General features: G+C 33.6%; 3 protein-coding genes across 7 annotated transcripts; 1 reads left to right on the top strand and 2 right to left on the bottom strand.

Annotated features, from left to right (window-relative positions):
• The first annotated feature begins 3,427 nt into the window (after nt 1-3,427).
• On the top strand, nt 3,428-5,745 carry LOC133704908 (N-(5'-phosphoribosyl)anthranilate isomerase 1, chloroplastic-like). Its single transcript, XM_062129966.1, has 5 exons — nt 3,428-3,626; nt 4,000-4,062; nt 4,286-4,650; nt 4,728-4,891; nt 5,254-5,745. The coding sequence occupies exons 1-5, from the start codon at nt 3,617-3,619 to the stop codon at nt 5,477-5,479; spliced, it is 828 nt and encodes a 275-aa protein (XP_061985950.1). The 5' UTR covers nt 3,428-3,616; the 3' UTR covers nt 5,480-5,745.
• Nucleotides 5,746-6,994: 1,249 nt separating this feature from the next.
• On the bottom strand, nt 6,995-9,761 carry LOC133704228 (omega-3 fatty acid desaturase, chloroplastic). Its single transcript, XM_062129005.1, has 8 exons — nt 8,990-9,761; nt 8,715-8,804; nt 8,519-8,585; nt 8,329-8,421; nt 8,034-8,219; nt 7,841-7,921; nt 7,544-7,681; nt 6,995-7,445 (listed from the first exon to the last, which is right to left on the bottom strand). The coding sequence occupies exons 1-8, from the start codon at nt 9,502-9,504 to the stop codon at nt 7,260-7,262; spliced, it is 1,356 nt and encodes a 451-aa protein (XP_061984989.1). The 5' UTR covers nt 9,505-9,761; the 3' UTR covers nt 6,995-7,259.
• An 889-nt stretch (nt 9,762-10,650) lies between these two features.
• LOC133705464 (uncharacterized) lies at nt 10,651-22,361 on the bottom strand. Of its 5 annotated transcripts, none has more exons than XM_062130693.1 (25): nt 22,084-22,361; nt 21,764-21,894; nt 21,397-21,481; nt 21,073-21,126; nt 20,883-20,974; nt 20,667-20,770; nt 20,291-20,372; nt 19,337-19,796; nt 18,529-18,858; nt 18,079-18,282; nt 17,872-17,970; nt 17,627-17,699; nt 16,757-16,884; nt 16,367-16,655; nt 16,055-16,284; nt 15,855-15,979; nt 15,615-15,732; nt 13,814-13,869; nt 13,599-13,698; nt 13,334-13,523; nt 13,188-13,256; nt 13,014-13,114; nt 12,874-12,936; nt 11,860-12,051; nt 10,651-10,936 (listed from the first exon to the last, which is right to left on the bottom strand). In XM_062130693.1, exons 1-24 carry the CDS (start codon nt 22,183-22,185, stop codon nt 11,944-11,946), a joined length of 3,393 nt encoding a protein of 1,130 aa, XP_061986677.1. In that variant the 5' UTR covers nt 22,186-22,361; the 3' UTR covers nt 10,651-10,936; nt 11,860-11,943. The 5 variants fall into 5 exon arrangements, with proteins under 5 accessions (XP_061986677.1, XP_061986680.1, XP_061986681.1 ...); XM_062130696.1 differs by having other exon boundaries at nt 13,605-13,698; XM_062130697.1 differs by having other exon boundaries at nt 20,291-20,366.
• Between the last annotated feature and the right edge of the window lie 2,006 nt (nt 22,362-24,367).

Here is a 24,367-nt window from a genome sequence, read left to right as displayed (position 1 = left end):
CGGCCTTGTATGGGCTGATAAGTTGGGTGTGAATCTATTGCCAGCCTGCCAAGTTATGTAGAGAAAATCTGCATGGCTGTTTCCCATTCTCAAAGAGGTCCGTTGCCAGGTGGAATTTTTCCTTAAAAGAAACCGTTGGTCAGAAGACAGATAACAAGATAAAATGTTACATATATTTATTTTTTGTTCCCGAATCGAGGCTAGACAAAGTTTAAGAATCCCTTTTTAGTCCAGCACTTCTCAATTTGTTCTTTCAAGCATTTAATTCTAGATGATCATCCTGTTATCCACGCATAAAATCTTATAGCTTTGGAGGTGTTTGTTTATAGGAATTAGCTTTGGAGGTGTTGGGTTAGGCATGGAGTGACTTTTCATATCAGAGTTTATTGTCATGCCTTGCATATGGCCTACACGTGGTAGATAATTTTTTTAAAAAAAGAGTCATGTTTTGTGACGGGATATTTTATTTTTTCAACTTGTTTTAATTTTTTTACTGATTTGTGATATATAAGCCTCAATGAAAAAGATATAGTATAGTTTTTGAAAAAAAAAAGTTCAGATACTGAAAATGAATATATATATATATATATATATATAAGTAAAAACACTAATTAGGATTAAGTCAGTACATGATAACCCAATTAAAAATAAAAAAATAATTATAATTTTTTTAAAAAAATATATTAACTTTTTAAAGTTGATCCTGGTTATTAAATTTAAAGCACCCAAACTATAAAAATCAATAAGTTCAATTCTCAAAAAGATTAAATATTAAATGATGAAATTATAAAAAAAACTCTAATTATAAAAGAGAATTTTTAAAAATAACAATTCATGAAATGAAAATCAAAATCACTATCACAACTGTTATTAATAAGTAATGCCATCGATATTGCTAATATTATCATGACCACTATCATCATCAAAATTGTTGTTGTTGTTGTTTCTATTGATTATTATAATTTTTATTGTTATTATTATATATTATCGTCACCATGACTATTGCCGACACTGTTGTTGTTGTTGTTGTAATAAATTCCTATTAATATTATTATTATTTTAACAGTCATTATCATAATCATTATTATTGTTACTGTTATAATTTATTATCACTATTATCACAACAACTATTATTAGTATTTTTATTATCATCATTATTCTTCTTCTTCTTCGTCTTTTTTTTTATTATTATTATTTGTAGTGTTAACAGCGATAATATTGTTACCACCGCTACAATTATTATTATTATCATCACTTATTTTTTTATTATATTATTTGAATTAATACTGTCATTAATTATATTATTATCATCGTCGTCGTCATCACTGTTATCATTATTAATTTAATTATTGTTGTTATTAATGATATTATTATTTTGTTACTATTTTTATAATTATTGTCATTATATCATTATTATTACTATTATCATCTATAATATCAGCATCACCGTTATTACCATCACCATAACTATCATTATAATTATAATTATTGTTGTTTTTAAGCATCATCATCATTATTAACATTACCACGAGCACTATTACAATCATTGTTCTTGTTGTTACTACTACTATTATTATTGAAAAAATAAAAATCATGAATTCAATTTGAATGATAGAATTGGAAACTACTATTTTTGATGAAAGGGTCGAGAAGAACAATAAAGAATAAAAAGAAAAAAGACCATATTAAAATTATTTTTATCATCGAAAAAACAAAAATCATAAATTTAATTTGAAGAATAAAATTGAAAGCCATGAAATACTTTAACAAAAGAACAAAGAAATAAAATAAGAAATAAAAAAAATATAAGAACCAAATTGAGAGGTCATATATATATATATATATATATATATACAAATTAAATATCAAGAATTAAATTGAAAATAAACAAAACTTCAACTTAAGGTAAAATGAATAAAAAACAGTAATCAAAACTAAAAGATATAAATATTAAATAATTGTAACAATGAGAATTATCGTGCATTTATCGAGATAGGTGAGAGAAATAAAAAAAAATAGTAATTAATAACACATCGGTCATATTTGAAGAACATGCTATTTATAATAAAATAAAAGTTAACGAGGAATAAACTGAGATGACAAAAGCACATTTTAAGTTTTTAACCATCACATGCTGCACCCATACAACACTTTCGTATAGCTTTTCAAATATAAAATTATTAATTTAATATTAAGTTATATTATTACCCTCAACTAAATTATAATTAATAAAAGAATCGAGGTTGAAATACCTGAATATCGTTGACTATAATGAATTATCCTGCCTCCATAATTCAAATACCAAAAGACAAATCAGCAATAACCAATACACTATAAAAATACCAAAACAACCCTATTTCAAATACTCGTATATTTCTATGGATCGAGCAAAATGGTCATTATAATACATGGGTGAATAATAAAAAGCGAGAGTAGTGAATGCTCCTCGTGTTTTAGGTGTTTGTTAATGTATATTTTGTTTTGTTATTTTATAATAATTACTTGTGGTGACTCAAGTGGTTGAGATACGCGTGCAAGGACGGAGATCTCTAATTTTAATAAACCAAAAAATAAATAAAGAAGGTACAAGTGCGCGGGCCGCCGCCTGGCCCACATTTGCCCCAAAAGAACAGCTGTTGCAGTTAAGAACCAAAACACGTAATATTTACGTAAAAGGAAAGGGATCTCTAATTTCTAATCCATCGATCTGAAATGGAAGTTTTATGCTATGCACAATCAAGATTGCGAAAAATAAGGTTGGTGCCTCTCTCTCTCTCTCTCTCTCTTCAGTGCACTCAAGAATTGCCACGTCACTGGATTGGAGAATTGTGGGGCGCAAAAAAGAAAAAAAAAAGAAAAAGGAAAAGGAAAAGGAAAAGGAAAAGGAAAAGGAAAAGATGTCATTCGTGACAAAGTGAGAAAACAGAAACCGAAAGTCTGAATTCTGAATATAATCATGATTTATAATAATAGTAATCTAAGGAAAAAAATAGATTACAATTATTATAAACTATTTTACATGTGAAAAAATTGTGATAATCTAATAAAAAAAATAGATTATAAACTATTTTAATTTTTACACTCAAACATTGAAAAACAGTAGTATACATGTATGTTTTTTCAAAATTAAAAGAAAAGAAAAATCATTTAATTGGTAAGTATATAAAGATGGTAATATAAACAATACAATTACAAATGATTTTTTTTTTATATTTGTAATAGCTTTCAATCACATATAAAATATAAATACATTATTTTAATATTTTTTAAATTATTTTAATAATCATAACATATTTTTTTTATAAAAACTATAATTTCATTTAAAAAAATTGTATTCATTAAATTAAATAAAAAATACATTAAATAAAAAACACAATAATATCATGAAAAAAAAGAGAGGCATTCAACTCGCTTTTCTAATCCATAAAAAAATCAAAATATCTCCGAAATTCAAGCGGGGGCCTATTTCAAGCTCACCTAGCCCAAAGTCACAAACACACGCTCCTAATACAATTGAATTCGGAAAAACCTGTTCGTCCTGGCCTTGGATTTTTCTCTCCATTACAGAAAAGCTTTTAGCACCGCCGCAACACAAATCGAAATTGTTGACAAAAACATGCTCGCAGGTCTCTGTCTCTCATACGTCTTTGTTTTCACGTGATTAACTTACAATGCACATTAACTGTTCGCTGAATCTCCTCTGAGAGATGATATGTTTCATTACGAAGTGAAAGTTCTTTTTCTATTTCATGACATCAACTAGGTTGTTAAACTTCGTTGATAAATGGAAAGGAAGTTAGGCTGGAGGCATAATTTAAAATTTCACTGTGCATTGTGCTTCACAATGATGCAAGTCTGAACTATCCATCCATCATACTAGTTTAAAGCACAACATTCTGTTTGGTTTTTAATGAACTGAGCATTGTAAATGCAATTTTTTTTGGAATAAAGATTATGAAGTCTTCCGGTTTTTCAATGATCTTTGGTCTTTATTGACAGGGTTGACTACCGGAGGTCACTTGCAGCTAAAATTTGTCAACTTGCAGAGAAGCCATGTTCATGGTAGTTTCCGTCCTCTGTTATTTTAGAATATAACATTCCTTTGTTTCCGCCCGTTCCAATTAGAACCCCATTTACCTCAACAGACAAAAGATTAAACCCCAATCCATGTCTCCGGTGCATTATATATGCAAGATAAATAACTCTTATGCATGTTCTTTTTGAATGTCTAGATGAGATTTTGATATTGTATATTTAAAGAGTCGAGAATGCTGAGTATTTGCAGGTCTGGTTGGGAGTGAACTGAACTTCTCGATAATTACATCCCATTCAAGGAGTAAGGTTAATTGCATTTCCACCCCACCAAAGAAAGGGGCCTTTACTCATGAAGAACATGAAAATAAGTGTCCTTTAGTTAAAATGTGCGGGATTACCTCAGTTCGAGATGCTTCGATGGCAGCTGAAGTTGGTGCTAATTTTATTGGGATGATTCTTTCGCCCAACTCAAAACGCTCCATTTCACTTTCAGTTGCAAAGGAAATTTCGAAAGTTGCAAGAGAATATGAAGCAGCACCGGTAGGGGTGTTTGTGGATGATGATGCGGACACAATATTGAGAGCCGCGGATGCAGCAGACCTTGAGTTCGTGCAGGTATTTGTTTTGGACTTTTGACTACTTCGTGTGTAGTATATCATTTTGGTTTCTGACTTTGATATTCTATTATTCAGCTTCACGGGAAAGGTTCACGGGCAGCTTTTCATGATTTAATGGGAAAAAATCGAATCGTGTATGTTCTCCATGCAAATGAGAATGGAAACCTTCTAAATCAAATTTCAGATGAAGAATGTTCTTTGGTTGATTGGATTCTTGTGGATAGCGCAACAGGTGGCAGGTAAGAAAATGATTTACCTTCATGTATAGCACATCCATCATCTCCATATACTCCGTTGCCCATCAATATTGAGGTTTAAAAATATAGAATTCTGGTACTAATTCATTTGATGCATTATATTCAATGAACTCCACGCTCAGGAACTGAATAGTTTTCCATGGTCCACCATGAGCAAAACCCAGTAGATTGTGTGCAGGATGATCTATAAAACCTCAATTTGCATCTAGACCTCTCAATTTGCCTAAAATTTTTATTTACAGATCCTGCATATACGTGACTCACACTCCCACTATCGTTTTCTTTGGCATTGCCAATCTTGTTTAAGATTTCTTCCTCGAATAAACTTATGATCCTGTTTGTAGTGGCAAAGGATTTAACTGGACGGGGTTTGAATTACCACCTATCAAAAGCAAGAACGGATGGCTCTTGGCGGGAGGGATTAAGCCTGAAAACGTTAGTGAAGCTCTCTCTCTCCTCAAACCTCACGGTGTTGATGTTAGTAGTGGTATCTGCGGCTCGGATGGCATTAATAAGGATCGATCACGAATAGTGTCCTTTATGAATGCCGTACATTCTGTACGCTATTGATTGGCCACAAGGAAAAAGAAACCACTCCTGACCGCGTCACTAGGAACCTGATCTGCAATATGCCGGTATTACCATCATCTCATTCTATGGAGTTATCTAGTTGAATATGGATGGAGCACGGGTCGGGTCTGAGATGGAAATCCAAGCTTTTAAACCACGAGGCAGCTCCTCGGAAGTGTATTTTAATGTATTATCCAAACATTTCAGAATATCTATAAGATGCTACCAAGGTAATAAAGATAGTGTGGGAAATTGTTTTTTTAAAATATTTTTTATTTTAAAAAAATTAAAATAATATGTTTTTTATTTTTTAAAATTTAAAAATACTAAAAATATATATATTTTTTAAAAAATCAAATTTTAATAAAAAAAATCAAATTTAAAACTCTTTAATTACGGTGGAAATGGTTGTCATCACTTTAACTATGTAGGTTTTTTTGTAATACATTCATAGACCCACGAGTTTTGAAAATCAGTCACAAACCCAATATTGATCACACAAGACCCTATATTTTCATTTATTGATCATCCAGGGTCCTTCCATCCATGCCCATTAACAACTCGAACTAAATCTAAGAAAAACGGAGAAAAAAATGGAAATTTTCTTTTCAAACAGAAAGGAATTAACTAGATAATTAATCATAGCACTAAACTCCTTACAAATTCTCGACCGAACGTAACCACATTCTCAACCTCAAGTTGAGCCGCACATCAGGGTTTCCTCCAAGAGTTTCGTTGTGGTTTTTGTCACGGAGTCATCAATCTCAATACCACAAACTTTGATTTCCACTTGACAAGCGCCGCCGCCCCCACCTCTTCATGGTTGTCATTACGACCTTGAGTTTTGCCTTTTTTTCCTTTCTTCTCCTTTTCTTATTTAATAGCTAATGCTTCCCCGTTGCAAGGGTGATTCCTATTTTTTATTTTATTTTAGAAAATTGTTCTTTTTTTTCAAATATAACAAACAATATATTTTTTTCCTAAATGTCATGATATTTGAGGTAATAATATTTTCTGAAAATTTGGTGATATTTTATTATATTTATCATAAAAAAACACAATCTTTTGGTAATTATTATGATTATTTTTTTAGTTCTTTTTAATTTAAATTTATTATCTGTGTTTTTGTATAGTTTTTAATGGTATTTTCATCCATTTTAATAAGATTTTTTTTACAATGATCATATATATTGTAGTTCACATACATTCTAAAAAACACACATAATTTTCCGACAATTAATATACATATTGATTTGTTGAAAATAAATTTATTGTTTTTTGTTTTCATGCGATTTTATTTAATGATATTTTTATCTATTCAACACACAAACTTTATATATATATATATATATATATATATTGAATTTATGTTTATTATTTTATATTTTTTTGTGTTTTTCCTTTATTTTTATAAGATTTTATTATAAATTGATAATATATATAAAAACAACGCCCGCATACTACATAGTACATACACAACCGCATAGACCTATCAACATAAAAAATAAGAGGAGAGAAGCCAAAGATGTCGATTTTCTATTACAATGACGTCACAAATATAGTAAACTTCTTGTGTCCATGTTGCAGTGGCTGAGATTTACCATCTGCGACACCTCTTATCAAATAAGAAAGAAGAAAAGAAAAAAAACGCGTGGCAGAATGAATGGATGTCCCAATGGCTGAGGACAATGCTGCCTAATTGTCAGAAGTTAAAGGACTTGATATTATAGAATCCTGGCTTGGTAGGCTTCCCTTGCGATGCCCAGAAGCTTTGGTTTCTTCACTCTGTTTTCTCTGGTCCACGGAGCTCGGGGTCTGTTCGATAATATAAAACATCTCCAGTATTACTAACATAGTGATCTTGTTTCATGCTTCTTACAAGTGTTCCCAACAAGTGAAATGGAAGAGGTTCAGATTTCCTTGGTTCGCGGTAATACTTCCCGAGTACAGGCTTAGCTGCTTCTGTCTGTAAAAGATCAAAATGAACAATCATTACAAGCAGAAGAAAGTGGACCCCTAAAGAAACACAACAACAATTAAGGTGCAAACCATAACGCCACTTACTGCTTCAACTAAGTGGTAGTGTGGGATTTGAGGGAAGAGGTGGTGAATCACATGGGTCCCAATATCATGGTGGATGTTGTTGATCCATCCATAGTCACGGTCAAGTGTTGTAAGGCCTCCCCTCAGATAGCTCCATTCCTATTGACAGCCAGAAAGTATTAGAGGTTAGCTCAGATAATTTAACCCCACTGAACTTGTATATCTCGAGGAAAAATAGACAACTTGGTAGGAGAAGAAAAATGACCAGATGTTGATAAGAAATGTAAGACCAAAGGCTAAGGAGACTCGTCTTCCTACCTTTCCACGATACCAAGGAAGTTTCTCATCATGACCATGGTGATGCAAATAAGTGACCAGGTCCAACCACATAACAAAAGTCTGCATTTATAGGCAAATTCAAAAGTATGAACATAAGCACTAAAGAATAATTGACTTGTAGCAATTCTAACAAATGGCAACGAGATACATGAAACCCAAGAGCTAAACCTACCCAGTAGGGAATGCCATAGAGTTTAAGCACTTGGAAAGGACCCATTACAAAGGATAAACAAACAAGCAATGCTGCCATTGCAGTCCAACAGGCGGTTGAGGTAATGACATCTTTCCTCTCATTTGGGACAAACAAATCACTGTCTGGATGGAAATGAGAGCCCTTCTTTCCTGGACTTCTACTCCACTGTATGGTCATTGAAACCCGCATCACATAACAGTCATCAATCTATTAAAAAAAATTATCTCCTAAAGTTAATTACTGGATTTGGCTAACCAAGACGCAAAAGGCTCACCAGATAGACAGGGTAGGCAAGCATAGGGAAAGGCAAAGTGAATCTCAATTTTCTTGTGACATTATCCAAACTCCTGTAAATTTTCTCAGGCAACTACAATAACAAATAGTATACATCAATGAGTTCCGAGTTTGAAAGAATTGAAACAATATTACTTGAAACTAAGAGGTCAATATTCACAAAAACTCACCGGATGCCAAGATTCATCATTCTCAACATGTCCATGGTTTTGATGGTGGGTTCTGTGGCTAATTCTCCTGAAATAATTATCAAAATTGCAAGTATATGAGTATACCAGATTGTATTGAATAGGTAAATACTAAATTGCTAAAAACTAAACAGGAAAATAAAATACTTGAAATTTAGCAGGTATCGCAGCAACATACCATCCATGATAAGGGACAAGGATTGAAGAATGAAGGAGATGACCCACTACACTATTAAGCTTTGGATTATTTGAGAAGCTCCCATGACCACTGCATAATTATAGAGAAACGCAGTCAATGTTAGAAACAAATAAATAGGCACCTCAAATGCAGCACCAGAACACAAGGAAAGCTGCAAATCCAGTGTTAGAAAAATAAAATAAAATGGCCATAACATTTCCTATAGAAAGAAATAAAAATTCAAGCTCAATAAACGAAAAAACATATGAATTTACCAATCATGGCCAAGAACAAAGAGGGCCCAGAACATGGTCCCCTGAGCAAACCAGTAAAGTGGCCAAACAACCCAATTGTTGAAGTAAGCAGCAATAGCAGCCAATCCAAAAACCACAGCAACATCTCTCACAACATAGCTCATTGATATCCATGGATTTTTAACCCAACAATGCTTTGGTATAGCAGCTCTTATATCAGATAATTTGAAAGGTGGTGGTGCACCAGGGTCAAAAAATCCACCTTCCTGTTCATTAGCACCATTAACGCTTTCTCTTTCTTTGTCTTCCTCTTCACATACTGGAACACTAACCGGAACAGCAACATTTAACGCCCAGTTTCTTTGTCTTGAACAACTTGAGACCTTGAAAGGAGAACCAAGATTGCAACTTTTGGAATCTGGTGACTGTCTAATCTTTAAAAGGTTTGTACTTTTTGATGTTAAGCCGGTTCTGCTTTGAGGATAGATTCTAGGAAGGGGTCTTAGGCCACATTCTGATAAAACCCAGCTAGCCATTGAAGACCAAGAAGCAGAGAATGCAAGTGTATTCAGTTCTTGCTATCTCAGTTCATGTAAGAAAACAGAAGAATTGAAGCCTATATAAAAAGTGAAAAGAAAAGGTACAAAATTTGCAAAGTAGATGAAGGGATAACACAAGGGCTTCTCTCCTCCACTGCCAGCAATAAAATTCTCAACTTGTGCTTCTTGTTGCTTGTCCTCTCTCTTTTTTTGGTGTGTCCATGTATGTGTACACACACACACACACACACACTTGTGAATGTAACCGTGTTGCTGTCCTGTGCTTCTCTGGTAAAAGCTTTAGGGCGGTATGTTTTTGTATTTTGTTTTTAAAATTATTTTTTTATATTTTTTATTTAAAATTAATTTTTTTATATTTTCAGATTATTTTAATTTTTTAATATAAAAATAATTTTTTAATATATTTTAAAACAAAAAATATTTTGAAAAATATTTCTAAATATATTTTTATACAGAATAGACCATACAAGATGGGTGTAAGATATCTTTTATTGAAAATATTTTACAATAATTTTTTTATATAAATATATTTAAATCATAAAAAATATAAAATATATGAACAGAAATCACCGCACGTTCTAGTTAGGTTTTAGTTGTTGTTTTTTTTTTTCCATAATAGATTTTGGACTATACGAGGAACACATTCCTCCCCATCTTCGAATTCTGAGTCATCCCCGCAAGATTTGAATCGAGATATCCTATTACCTAAGCTGCCTCTAATTGGGTATTTGGGAAATGTGTAGTGGTGTGTGAAAACGAAACATGGACATTGACCCACCGTGTGGTTTTCTTTTCTTCCCGTGGAGAGTGGAACATCACTAGCGTGAAAGGAGAAACCAGACTGACGTGGTCAAATCTGAAATGTTGATTATACATAGCTAGTTGTGTCAATCATCATCTTACAAGTCAATTCATCTATTCTCATTTTCAGACCTTTCTTGTTGTTAGATTAACATAGTTTTTTTATTTTTTGTTATATGATATTATAATTTTAATAATGAAATAATCACAAGTTATTTTTATTTATATGATAAAAATTATGCACAAGATAATATGAATCTATATAAATTTTAAATTGAAAAAGTTTTTATTTGAAAAAATTATATCAAAAAATAATATAAATTATATTTTAAAATCTCAACAAATAACTTAATTTATTAAATTGAGAATTGTTTTAGGATACTTTTCAATGTTAATGAAGTCCTTTCCATGATTCGTTCTGTCATCTGCTTCACGCCATGGCTATTCTCCGGCCCGTGTAGGGAAAGAACCCGCAGGCCACTACTCGATTATAAAGAGTTTGCTAATAACTTGTGTGTGTTCATTACACTTTTCAGTTTGTTCTTGCTTCTCCGACCACTTGGGTCAAGTAAACTTTTCACGCTGCATATGCCTCAGGTAGGGAAAGCTGATAAGAAGAAATGAGAAGATCGTTAATTTTTCAAGCAACTCAAAGTTCGGAACTAGTTGCGTTGTTGTACGTATACCTTACCCCATCATAAATGAAACTCGTCTAGTAACTAGAAATAAATACAATTAAAAAAAATATAAATTCTAGATAGAGATATTTTTATAATTTTTAATGGGTGATAGATTTTATCTTCTTCATATCAATGGTTACTCCTGCACCATTTCTAAAAACGACTATAATTAAAATCCTATATAATAACATTCTTTCTATTTTAACCAAAACAGGTTTATATATAAACAAATTAGATACGCAAACCCAATACCGCCCATGTCTAAACGTCAAACTTTGAAGCAATATATTTCTCTTGTCTCTTTCTAATTTTGTTAATTTGTTGTTTTTGGATACTTGACAGTGAACTTTATTTTACCTCAACCTCAATAATTTAAAGGGTAAAGTATAATATTAAACGGGTTCAGACCACCCTACAAAAGTAATTTACCATTCCTTTCCCACCCATGAGCTTGCCTCCAGAATCCCATTTTGGCAAAACATGCAAGGGGTCCCAAAGAGTACCAAAAACCACTCGAGTAATTAATCAAATATAATATGGGAACTCCAATGGAACGAAACGTTCTCAACTTCATTATTTCTTCTTTTAATACTCGGAGTAAACGTGGATCCCTAATGGTCGAAGAGGCGCGGCGCAGACTTTAACCGTGTTCAAATGTCAAGGGTAGGGTTAGTGATATAATAATACGTGGTCATCAACTTGCTCATTCCAGCAGATGAAAAGAACATACGATGTGAAAAGAAAAAAAACAAAATATATAAACGAGTTGCTTTGACTAATCATAATATACACGAATGGAGGACATCTAAACGATTAAAGAATCAATCATCAAAATATGCAAAGAAGAAACCTGGTACTGATGGGGCCATCCGAAAACGTTAATAGTTGATTCAGGATATGCATGGTCAACGATGCGCTTTCAGGGAAGCCATTATCATATGTTCCACCATTTGCGTTTCTCCATTTGCTTGGCAAGTTCATTTGCCATTGATGCAAAGTTTTCGGCCCCTCTTTGCAGCTCCGCTGTACGCTCACTGAGCCTCTGTTGTGAATAATATAAACGAGAAAAGAAAAGTTAGGCTAAAGCTAATCACTACAAGAATTTCTCCAGCGTGTATTCTTACAATTTGAAGAGAGTTGATCAATATGTGGTTGATATAATAGGCCTCCTTAAGCTACTAAATCCGCAAGTTCATAAATGCTTTTAGGTTATCAAACTGCATGTTTCTAATTGTCTTGTTTGTGCTATTCCTGATGTAATTCTTTAAATGTCGTCAAAGCAATAGATTAAACTTCGAAATTAAGACTAAATATCCCCAGAACAAAGTAATTTAACCAGAAATTTTACCTGTAATACCACATCACAATTAGTTAGGAAAAAAGAAAAGAAAGGCATGCATTTAAGTCCACTATCGTACCTAAAATCAATTTAATAACAATTGTCTTAACATTCAATGAGAGACTACTAAAAAATAAATAAATGCTGACCTCGATGTATGAAGTTTCCAAGAATTTAGTTCGAATAGGAGATACCATTTGGTAAGGTTAAGATTGCAGCCACTACCAGATGGTTATCAAAAAGGGTGGCACTAATAAACTGTATTACAGGTATCGTTTTATTAGTTTAGGTGCAACGGGGGCCATAACAATTCATGGATAGTTCTTAAAAGGGGGCCCAAATTGTCAGGTCAAGGGGTCCCCAATTGTTAATCTCAGTTTGGTATATAATGACTTGCTGTCGAGATTGCAACCTTATAACGAGGGCATAATTTCAAAATATTGAGCCTTAAAGGCAACAAAAATTCTTCCAGGAGATTCATCCAATGAGTTCATAAAAGGGAACCAAAACTAGTTCTATTACTACCTCAAGTTTTTCCTGGCGTTGTATGAGCTTCTCCTTTGCATGTGCAGCTGCAGCAGAGGCATCCTGCAAACATAAACTACCATGTCAAAAAATAGATAATCCACAAGACATCAGCATTTTAACCTTTCATGTTGAATTACCCCCTTCCTATATTTAGCCTTAATTTCATCGGCTGTTCTGAGCTTTGGCTGTGAATCAGTACTTGCACCTTCAAATAATCTTTCCCTTTCTGTTCCCTTATCTGCAGCGCAACAAGAAGAACGGTTAGCATGAATTAGTAAGTCTGCCAAAGTATAAGAAGATTTGGGGTATGCCTTTAGTATCATTCTTCTTCGTTTCAGATGAAGGTGAGACAAATAGAGGTTCATCAATATCAATGTCATCTGCAGCAAACAGAAGCAGAGTCAGGAAAAAGACCAGGTAAGGAAATAGAGATTCTTAGAGCAAGGGGATACAAAACCTATGCTAAGCTCCACAACTTTTTGGCCATCCACATGGTCGATAGAAGGCTTTAAGAAAGGAGGGCTGGAAAATATGCTCTCTAAATGAGCAAAATCATTCTTACAAACTTCAAGAAGATCTACATGGTGCTCTGCCTTGCTCCCTGGGAAACCCTTAATCAAACCACCTAAAATACCAGAGGAAGCACCCTGCAGCCACAAAAGTTATTAGCATCATGCCCTAAAGTTTTTTTGGGGAAAAATACAGAAAGCCTGAAACATAACTCCAACCCGTGTTATCTTCTGATTGGGAGATAAACTGATTGTGGCATCAGCAGCAGCTGTAAGTAGTTTATCATGAAGGCAAGGCAATGACTCTGGAATCCTAAAATTGCCAGATTTTTGTAAAATTGTAAACTGTCTTTTCAATCAAGGTTCCAGGTCATAGGTAAACAGAAATAACACATCCACATATAAGGGTGTGGAAAAGAGAGAGAGACCTGAAGTGGTTTTCAGAGGCCAAAAGCGATATAGCAGCAAATTCACATCCATTCACCTATAAAACAAAAAAAGAGAAGAAAACCACCAATCCAAGTTAGATATAAAATGCCAAAACTATGGTAGAAGCTGAAAAGAGATTGGTGGGGCATAAAATATCGACATCTAACACAAAGTGAACTAAATTTTATTTTGGATCGCTAAGCTTACATCATTAAAAAGTTCTAAATAGGTGAATTTATAATAGTACAATAATCATGGCAAAGTAGTCAAAAGTAAAGACTAGATGCAAGTCATATAAGATCAATAAACAAAAACAACAAACAAGATCCGAATAATGCCCCAAAATCTGAAAACATGAAATGGAACTGCAGTATATTAGTTTGAATGCTTTTTTTTTGTTTCCATCATCTTAGTTATCAGGAGCTGCTCCAATTCGTTTGAATGTTATGCATCATTTGTCACTAAATCATTCAAGCCTATGTTTCCTTCCTCCTTAACCTATATGAGCATCAGCAACAGTCTGATCAATCTCAACTATCTCCATTGACTTAATCGAAATTTATCTCCCAGTCCATACACCAATAAGCATTGCTCATTGCCAATATAAAGACAAGGCTTCAAGAAGGAAATCTTGAATGGAAGGAGACGAAAATATTGAGATGAAATGAAAGAATTGTGGTCGATTTTGTCTTTATTATAGGCTGGAAGAATCTGTAATTTCTGGGGTTTATGATATTCCATTTAAAAAGAAATACTCTGCTTCATCTCAAGTGTCACTCAACTCTTCTTGGGCCAGTATGAAACGCACAATCATGTTCCAGTTTGGTAAAGACCTATTCATGCCAAGATATTAAAATAACCAAAAAATGAAATATGTCCTCGGCTAATTATTAAAACCATACCATACCTGCTTCTAAACTTGTCTTCCCTGCCCATTAATGTGGTTGTTGCACCTTTCACCAGTCATTCCAAGATCTATCTCAGTTAACTTAAACCATACACATCTCATTTCAAAGCACCTAAGATTCTTCTATAGAGAAGAATATTTTGCATTTTAAACTTAATTTTCCAGGATTATCTCATAGTTATAGTTTCCATGGAGTCCATGTTGCCAACATTAGGTATAGATCTCTCACTCTAGACCAATTGTTCACAAACACGACTCCTCCTCTGACAAAAAAAAAGGAGGTAGAAGGAGAGAATACTTTGCAATTCATTCCTGCAGAATGTATCAGATAGGCAAGGGTGCATCATATCAGCATGTTTCATGCAAGTTGTCAACGAACTTTCACTAGCAGATCTACCAAATCTAAGGTTCCATTTGGTATATAACTTTTGCAAATGAATTTAGGTTATTTTTTTTACTTTTTACTCAAATAAAAGTCCTAGATATATTTGGTTAGAAATATCTTTTTGACAAGAATAAAAAAGCTACAAAATTGCTTTAAAATTCTGCTTTAATCATAAGTAAAATTTTTGTAACATTTAACTTGCTGATTCTACATCACACCTCATTGGATTTTTTTTTTTGCTTGGAGTCGTCTTTTTCCCAACATACTTCCAAGTTAAATTAATAGGAATAAATATTGATCGGTATTTTTGTCATTGGTGATTTATGAAAGATAACATTTGAATTATGACTCAGTGAATTGTGAGAGTTTCATTCTTCAAATTAGCAGAAGATGGCAAAAGAAAAAACTATGTGATTCAAAGGTTCCTAAATCAGGAATTTTTGCTGGTAATATAACACAATGAAAATATTTTCTCCGTCCGAATAAAAAATGCAATAAAAAATCTAACCAGAATAATCTGAGCATTTTCAGATGGACATATTGTCTTCTCCATATTAGTCTTGAAGTTCCACCTTAGGATTGACATTAAAGAGCTTTCTACAACCACTTCAAGATCTGGCAAAGATCTGTCTAACATAAAATTAGCTTCTACACGAAAGATTTACTAAATAAGAGTTATAGAAAACTTAAAAAGCAAATGAAAATTTGCAACATCAATTAAACAAGAGAAGTACAACGAGTGCTTTACCTAATTTCAATCTCTCCGGTCTGATAGAGTAAAATGATCCCACACTCTTTATCGTCCTTCTTGAATGGTGTACTCCAACAGCATGGTTTCATGAGATTTACCTTTCGAATAGGATCACTGTCCACCTAGAATAAGAGGGCTTTACTAAATGGAAAGTGGAGGTACAGATGGTGAAACCAAAGACTTACAGAAAAGGGCACCTCATTCAAAGAATGCAAATGCAATGCATCCTCACAACAAAACAAAAGAAGAAAATTTTCTTCTCTCTGCTTAAAGTGGGCTGCTGTAGCAGAGGCCTCGTGGTCAACTTTAAGTGGAGAACTTTCACTGCAAGAAGCAGCTGGGGCAGATTCACTTTTAGTGTCACTTTTCTGAGATGAAACAGATAAATGTTTTCCACTAGACATTTCAGAGATGTAGCTGCCACCCTCTGCTTAGAAAAAATCAGAAATTCATTCGATTTGTTGGAAGCAAAAAACACTATTCTCTGCCCAGTTGCAAAAAATACTTGCCTATAATATATATTGAAGGTGACATAAGTTCCGTTGCAGATTTTATTGATTGGGAGCAGAGAATATCACCATTGTTTCCATCCATGACAACAATACAGGCATCTTTGGTCATAGCAAACACTTTCAAACTTACATGATCTTCCACAATTGTGGATCCAGTGTCTTCTGAATTATTTATTAAGTCAATACAATTTGAAAACACAGCCAGAGACTTGACAGGCAAACTGGAGCCAGATAGACTGTCCGTGAGAAATAAAACAGATGATGTACTAGTGTCAAGCATTGCTACCTGAAACATCCAATTGAGAAATCAACTCTCGAAACTAATTAGGTTGATAATTTGGCATTTCAATTAACAAAGAGGGAAAAGAATAAGCAAATGATTCCCACCCGGGCACAATGAAATCCCACAGCAAGTCTGGTTCCAGAATTTGCAAATTGCAATGCATATATAGGAGAACTTAGGAAAGAAAATACAGCTGTACATTGAGGTCCATCCTCTTGGTCCAGAGTGTAGACTGCACAGAAACTTATATGTTAAACTAAAGACTGAAAAAAAAAGGAACTTCAATCATTGCAAAAACAAAGATGCTGTCCATTTTCTCCAGCATTAGTAAAATAATAATCACTTTTACTCGTTAGACTATCCATTCAAACTGAAACCAGCATCTGATCAAAAGAGAATGAAAAACTCAAACCACGCCATCTTTCTCTATGAGGATTAGCTGCATAGTGCCATTTTGTTGTAAGACCTGTTACTCGTCAGTAAAATGGAATCTTTATAAAATAAAATTCTCTGTTTCAATCTTCAGAGAAAAAACCCTACAATTATCCATGAATTCTTCAAAGAAGAAAAGTGGACTTAAAATAGAAATATGTAGCAGGGGTGGATCAACTTCTAATGAACCAAGCTGTGCTGACAGTGCAGATAAACATTTAGAATAGTGAGCAAGAAGAATAAGTCTATCTTCCAACTATCAGGGAAATAACACTTGCTTTCACTGTGAAAAGCTTATTTCAGAATGGAAATCCCAGACTTACAGGTCAAACTGCAAGTTTTAGCATTAGGTCAAACATTTTAGAACCATCTAGAGTCTAAAACTAGCTTCTCTATAATGATCTAAATATTAGTAGTACCTCAACCAATTTCTAAAACCCATACATCTTAGACCTTTCTGAAATTTTTTAAACCAAATTTATAAATAAATAAATAAATAAAATAGAGAAAGATGCAGATAAAAGGTATATATAGGATGATACCTTCTTTTTCAGTTTCTGTCACAAACTTCAAAATCATCTCATCAGCACTACATACAAGCTTATATAGACGAACCTACACACTCTCCAAGAGAAATAGAATTACCAAGGCATTAAATTTCAGTAGTCATAAATGAATCACTGACAAAAATTCAACTCTTACCATCACTCACCAAGAGAAATAGAATTACCAAAGCATTAAATTTCAGTAGTCATAAATGAATCACTGACAAAAATTCAACTCTTACCGTACCACACTCATTGCCAATAGCTAAACATAAGGTAGCGGAGCAAAAATCCAAAGCAGATACTGATGCATTAACATTAGCAACATTGATACCTTTGACCTGTGCATCACACAAATTTGGGGTCCTTGACTATCAATTTCAATTCAATAAGGGATGCATGTCAATGGAATTTGAAAATGAAACTCACAAAACTGTGAAAGTACTAACCTCCGGTCCTAAAACATAAATGAGTGCAAATGTTGGATAGGTGGCATCCCATATTCTTACAGTTCCATCTTGGTAACCAGCTATATATAATCTCTCGACCTGATATTTTTCAGCATCATGAAGATGGCTAGGAACTCCACCAGTCAAAGGCCAATTTGTATTTCCAGAAGAATGTGTTGCTTGAGGTTTTCTAGCAGAAATTGCCTAATAAAAAAAGAAGAAAAAATTGAGAAAGAAAAACTAGTTTACCCAAGGCACAAGGATTCCAATCAAACATTTCTTGTGGAAAAGTTATATTTTGGTCGGAACCATTTATACTCTCAACAGCTGCGCACATAAAAGTGACGGAAAATGGTAGAAGATTTTAAATTCGTTTTTGCATTTCCTTTTCCTGTCAAGCAAATGAAATCTATTTTATAGCTGCTGGGCTGTGATTAAAAAAAAAAATACCTCAGAGAGAGCCTTTGAGAACTTGCCATCTCTAAAGACCAGACCAAATTTTGCTGCAGTCAATTGTGGTTCGATAGTAGGTATAACCATGGGGAACTGCATTGAAGAAACATAATTCCTTGTCTCTTGTAGGGACGTTGAGGAAGACAAGCCAGCGTCATTATAAAAGTGCAGCTGTCCTGGATTAGTTAATACCAAAGTGCCTGAAGTTCCCATCAAGCCACCACTAGGTAAAACAACCATATCAGCAAAAGAACCATTCAGAGTAAGATCAACACGCCCAATGCATTTTAGACTTTCTATTCCAGAAGACCAATCAAGGCTCAAAATCTGTAGAACATAGAAATGTGTTACTATAAAGTGTGCACCATCTAGACTTAAACATTGAAAAGAAAGACTGACAGATCTATTGTTGATCTGATTATTGGATTTTTAGTCACTAAAATTCTTGTGAACTCTGATATGCCATAATGACTGGACAAAAATCTAACATACTCGTGAAAAAGGATGTATCAAGTGCTAAGCCACTTTTAGCTTCTGATTCAATGAGTTAACTTTCATTCAAAAAATAGCATTCCTCATCTCAGATATGCCTTCAGGTATTGATGATATAATAAGCAACTATTTTTTTCTCCTTCTATGGATAAAATAAATAAGCTCCCATCTCAGATTATTCATGAAATGTTTCTTAAATCCCCAGTTGGGTGAGACAGGACCCCTTGATAGTTTTTCATCTATTAGTATGAGAAATATATATAAGAACAAAAAACAAATTGTAAAAAAATTAATCTTAATTTAGAAATCGAACCGTTAGAACTTCTTCAGATCCAATTGCATCACCGCCGTAGATAAAGAGCTGGCCACGGCACTCATTATGCGGTCTGTGTGAAGACCAATGCAAAACAATGACAGGGAGTCTTCTGTCACCTGTGGATAACTGTAGCTTAACAACATCGTTTGATGATTTTGCAGCATGCTTATCTGTAGCAGAAGCAGTGCTTGATAGGTTCCACAACAATATATCTCCATCAACATAACCAACAGCAAGAACTGACCCATCAGTAGATGCCCAACAGAGGGCAGCTATCTCTTTCTCCAATGGCTCATAGTCTGATCTATCATCAGAAAGCTTGTGTCCTATTTCTTTGTGAGCATCAGCTGTTATTTCACATTTCAATTCAATATCTTTGTTCCCTTTAACTAGAACAACTTTATCTTCAGAGACATCCCAAAGAATCATCAACCCATCCTCATATGCAATCAACACTCTGAAACAAAACAAATTATTTGAAATGCATGAGAACAGCATCAAAGAATAAGATGTGCATTATAATACAGCTATGCCCTTATTTTATAAAGATCTAAAACTCATGTGATTAGACACATGCACAGAACCTTAGGAGAGAGGGAGACTAATTTAATCTTAATAAAGCATACCCATCTCCATGACATATGGTGCAAGTGTCTGATTCTACATTTATAGAAACATGTTCCATCATATATGCTGATAAAAGCACAAGCATAATTACCAAGTCACCAAACCTTACAGATGGTCCAGAGGCCAGTGTCCAGTCCACATGCCTCTAGAAGCAAATAATTATAATTTATGACGAGAAAAGAGTCAACTGCTGGTGCATGGTAGATAAATAATAAGACCATCTCAACATAATGAGATTCAAGAGAAGAAAACCTATATTTTTAAAAGAAAGGAAAGGAAAAAAACACACAAGAGGGAGGGAACTTCTAGCAAATCTTGTCTTACTTGTTTCCTTGAGAAGAAGGTTGGGGCAGAACTCCTACAACAGAGTGATTCTTAGGTGATGACATACCAGATGCATCTGGCACTAATTGGCATACATGTTAGAATAGAAATAAATAGGTAAAAGCACACAAAGTATAGAGAGATGGAGATATAAAGAAGGGAGGTCACGCCAACAAAATCAGGCAAAAATTAACTCAACACCAGTCACTTTGTAGCTGTGTTAAACCATAATCATCTATTCAAAAATAAAATAATCAAAAAGTGATCCTTCAAAAAAGATAGAGTAGCTGTAAATTAAAAAACTAATGCAAAAAAGGTTTGAAAAGAATTCATTCGCCTAAACCTTATCAAACTCAATACAGAATAAGATCATTACCCTCTGCTACGTCTGCAGGAACATGGTATGGCATCGGTACAAGTTTAACTTCTTCGGCATCATAATTTAATACATACACCATCCCATACTCATCTCCAATATACCTGCGGTGTTAATGGGTAGCAACAATTAAATGAAGTGCACAATATTTCACACGCCTTTGATGGAAATAAATAAATTCCAAATGGAAATGCAGTAAGTATCGCTATTTCATACATGTAACTTGAGGCAAAAATAACAGAGAATGCAGTTATATTGGAGTCCCATTGTAAAGTGGAAGCAATTTGTCTTTGCTCTAAATCCCAAACCTGCCAATATTGATAACCTTTCAATACACAAGCTATATAATTACTAGTACTAGAGAAGATTTTAACAAGAAGATCTTGCATAGCTACAGGAGCCATACCTGAATCTCATTGTCACTTGACACGCTGACTAGGATACCTTGATTTTGTAGAAACTATCAAAAGATTAAAAAAAAAAGTGAATCCACACGTGTTCTGACATTTGATAAATAAAATAAAAAAGGATGCCAAATAGAATGTGGAATTCGGTTTGAGCTTTAAATAATCAAGTAAGCAAATGCAACCCCCCCCCCCCCCAAAAAAAAAAAAAAAAAAAAAAAACAGAAGAAGAAGAAGAATTACGAACACATCAAACAAAATGAAACGACAAGGAGAGAAAAGGGACAGAAAGATGCGAACTCATCTCCAGATCTGAACTTACAAACCTCTAAGTATTTGAATGGTAATATCTTTGGAGAAACAAGAAGTCCTTCGATGTTATCACCACCGATCACTTTTATTCTTCCATCCCTGCACCAATTAAAGAACCAAAAAAAACAAAAATCATCAAGAAACCTCGTATTGATGTTTTCTAATGCCTGCACTTCAACTTTTACAGCTTCTCTGCCGATCACTGGATATCAAAAATACGGAAAATGCAAGCGATTCCATTCAATAAATCAAAACTCCCAGTTCATAACACAGCAATAAACATACTTATTTAATAGAAATAAATCAAGCAAGGAAGTCGCGCAATAACTGGTAAATAGTCCAGAGCTTGTTAGGAATTAGAAAAAGAAAATGTAGACTCACAGTGTTCCAATTGCTAAAACGCTTTGAATGTGATCAAAAGCTAAAACAGACGCAGTGGAAGGGATCCCATAGTGTAGAGCAATCCGTGGATTTATATCTTTCAGTGTCAACCCTCCCTTTGACACATTATCCTGAATTTCATTAAATTAGCATAAAAATGAATCATTGATTCCATTATCCTGAATAGCTCAAAATTGAATTTGTGAGCATTCCTTTGATTAACGAGATTAATATATGAATCGAAGGATTGGTTTGATAAATCAGACAAAATGTTGTTTAGAAACCGAAACTATTGCAAAAGTAAAAAAAGAAATCAGTACCTTTGCACGTGGTGGTGGTGGTTGCGGTTGCGGTGGTGGTTGTTGCTGTGGTGAAGGTGGCTGTTGTTGTGCGGTGTTTTTTTGAAAGAGTTTGGAAAACATGGTAGATCGACGAGGGGGCTGTTCTTTCTTCGTTTCGAATTCAAATTATCAAGCACCGACGGATATGACGGAGATGATCAGGGGGTTTTCATCGGAATTTTTTTAAAAGATGAACGGTCATACAGAGCTGATGACTGGTTGGTTTGTTTGCTAGTTTGTTAAGCGAGGTTTTCCCACGTAGTAAATTGCACGGTGCTTTTTCTTGTGTTTAAAAATTATTTTTGTATTATTTTAAATTTTAATATTAAAAAAATATTAAAAAAAAATATTATTTTAATATATTTTTAAATAAAAAATAATTTTTACAATCTTAAATATTACCTTAATTTCTCCGTGAACTAAAAAAATTTATATATTATGCTCTGATTTTTTAAAAGCAAAATTCAATGTCAAAGGATAATCTTACTAGTTAATTATTATTTTTTTCATCACCAAGTAATCGTAAAATTGAATGAAAGTAGTTAAATGAAGACGAATTGTGGAATGGAATTATTCTTCGACGATGGATAATTCTTATGTGATAAGAAAAAAATTATTCTTCGACGATGGAACTATCCTTGAACTCTTGATTTGTGTGCAAGTTATGACAAAAAGTGGTAAAGAAGAACGATAAAACTATTTTAAAATAAACGGATATAATTTTAATAAATATTAAAATTAAAAATAATTTAATTATTTATTATTTCTCTCTCCCTAGCATCATATAAATGGTTGAACTTAAGACTAATGTTAATATTTAAAAATCGTTCAAGAAACAAAATATCTATAGATTTAAATAGCTTTTTCTTGGACACATCACCTTGCATGTTCCAAGAAACGAAACAAGCGATGTATATGACCAGTTGAGTGCCAATATTTATGAAATGAACATTTAGAAGGGGGAAAGCAAAAGAAGGAGGGATGTTAAGGATCTTTTGATGGCGTGATAGCATCAAGAGTATATTTATTTTTGTATTTTAAAAATATTTTTTATATTTTTAAATTATTTTGATATATTAATATTAAAAATAATTTTAAAAAATTAAAAAAATATATTAGTTTAATATATTTCCCATATTATTTTATACTTGATTTTTATCAAATAAATAAGGGGGTGATAAAATTTAAATTTGTGAGCACTTGATTATTAAAATTTTAATATTATATTAAAAAAATCATTTAATTTAACAATTTTAAACTATTAACTAAAATTTTAAAATATAATTTATATTATTTTATAATAATATTGATGCGATGATAATGATCTTTGTGATGGTTGCTGATGTTAAAGCCATCAGGGTACGAGCCTTCATTGCTTGAGCCATAAAACGTCCAAGTCTCTCTTCCAAAAAAAATTTCATTTTTTTTTTTTACTGTGATCTATCGATATTGGATTGGGCGAGGAGCCGAGGACCTTGCAAGGATCATTCTATTTGGCGCGTGCGCTTTGAATTTCTTTGGCGGTTCTATGTTTACCCTCCACGTGGGAGAGGTCTTTCTTTTCCATTGTTTTCGGGGAATTTCTTTCTTAATGGCGGTAGCAAGCAGACTAATGATAGTGGAGTCAAAATGGGCATGGCCGAGACAGCAGAAAAGGCCACGCCACGGCCCATGATTCGGTGTCTCTTCTGCAATGTCAATGCAGTCGATTCATCTGGACATTCGGTGGGAGATATTATATAGTTGATTTATTAATAATGAAACTTTACATACGAGCATGTCTCTGTCGTAGGCACACGAGTACTATATATTATGGTATTTACGACACACACATGGTACGTTTCAATAAACAAACAGCAAAGAATAGTTTAGTGTACCCGTGTACCCCGAACCTGCTACCACCAGAGGCCCGCAGCTCTCCGCACAACAAGCCAACAGCCTGCCACCACCATAAAAAAAGATCACGGGTTTGTTGGAGTGATCAAACGATGACTGTCATTTCACGAGGTGTGATGGGTAGAGATATGAGCTGTGATTGGTTTTCATTTTTTCTCTCTCTTTGAAACGATTCGATGAAAATCCAATTGAAGACTTAACTCGCACCCCACCTTGATTGTGACTGGGTTTCATTTTTCAAACATGAGGTGCGATGGGCAAATTAAACAGTTGGCTAAGGCTGTATGTCACAAGATCGAACCTAAGTTTTGACTAGTTTCATGCAGCTACGTTTATGCAAGCCTTATTATTATTATTATTATTATTA

This window comes from Populus nigra, chromosome 10 (assembly GCF_951802175.1).
Source record: "Populus nigra chromosome 10, ddPopNigr1.1, whole genome shotgun sequence".
NCBI classification, from domain to species: Eukaryota; Viridiplantae; Streptophyta; class Magnoliopsida; order Malpighiales; family Salicaceae; genus Populus; species Populus nigra.
Note: the sequence above shows the minus strand (reverse complement) of the source record. Positions and strands in the feature narration are given on the sequence as shown.

Coding starts and splice junctions, on each gene's coding strand:
- LOC133704908 (XM_062129966.1), top strand. Junction 4,651..4,727: donor CAGACCTTGAGTTCGTGCAG/GTATTTGTTTTG, acceptor TCTATTATTCAG/CTTCACGGGAAAGGTTCACG. Junction 4,892..5,253: donor GATAGCGCAACAGGTGGCAG/GTAAGAAAATGA, acceptor TCCTGTTTGTAG/TGGCAAAGGATTTAACTGGA.
- LOC133704228 (XM_062129005.1), bottom strand. CDS start 9,504: ATGGCTAGCTGGGTTTTATCAGAATGTGGCCTAAGACCCCTTCCTAGA. Junction 8,805..8,989: donor TTTGTTCTTGGCCATGATTG/GTAAATTCATAT, acceptor ATAATTATGCAG/TGGTCATGGGAGCTTCTCAA. Junction 7,682..7,840: donor TTCCTTGGTATCGTGGAAAG/GTAGGAAGACGA, acceptor GGCTGTCAATAG/GAATGGAGCTATCTGAGGGG.
- LOC133705464 (XM_062130693.1), bottom strand. CDS start 22,185: ATGTTTTCCAAACTCTTTCAAAAAAACACCGCACAACAACAGCCACCT. Junction 19,797..20,290: donor CCTTCTTCTCAAGGAAACAA/GTAAGACAAGAT, acceptor GTTTTGTTTCAG/AGTGTTGATTGCATATGAGG. Junction 12,052..12,873: donor AACGCCAGGAAAAACTTGAG/GTAGTAATAGAA, acceptor TATTCACAACAG/AGGCTCAGTGAGCGTACAGC.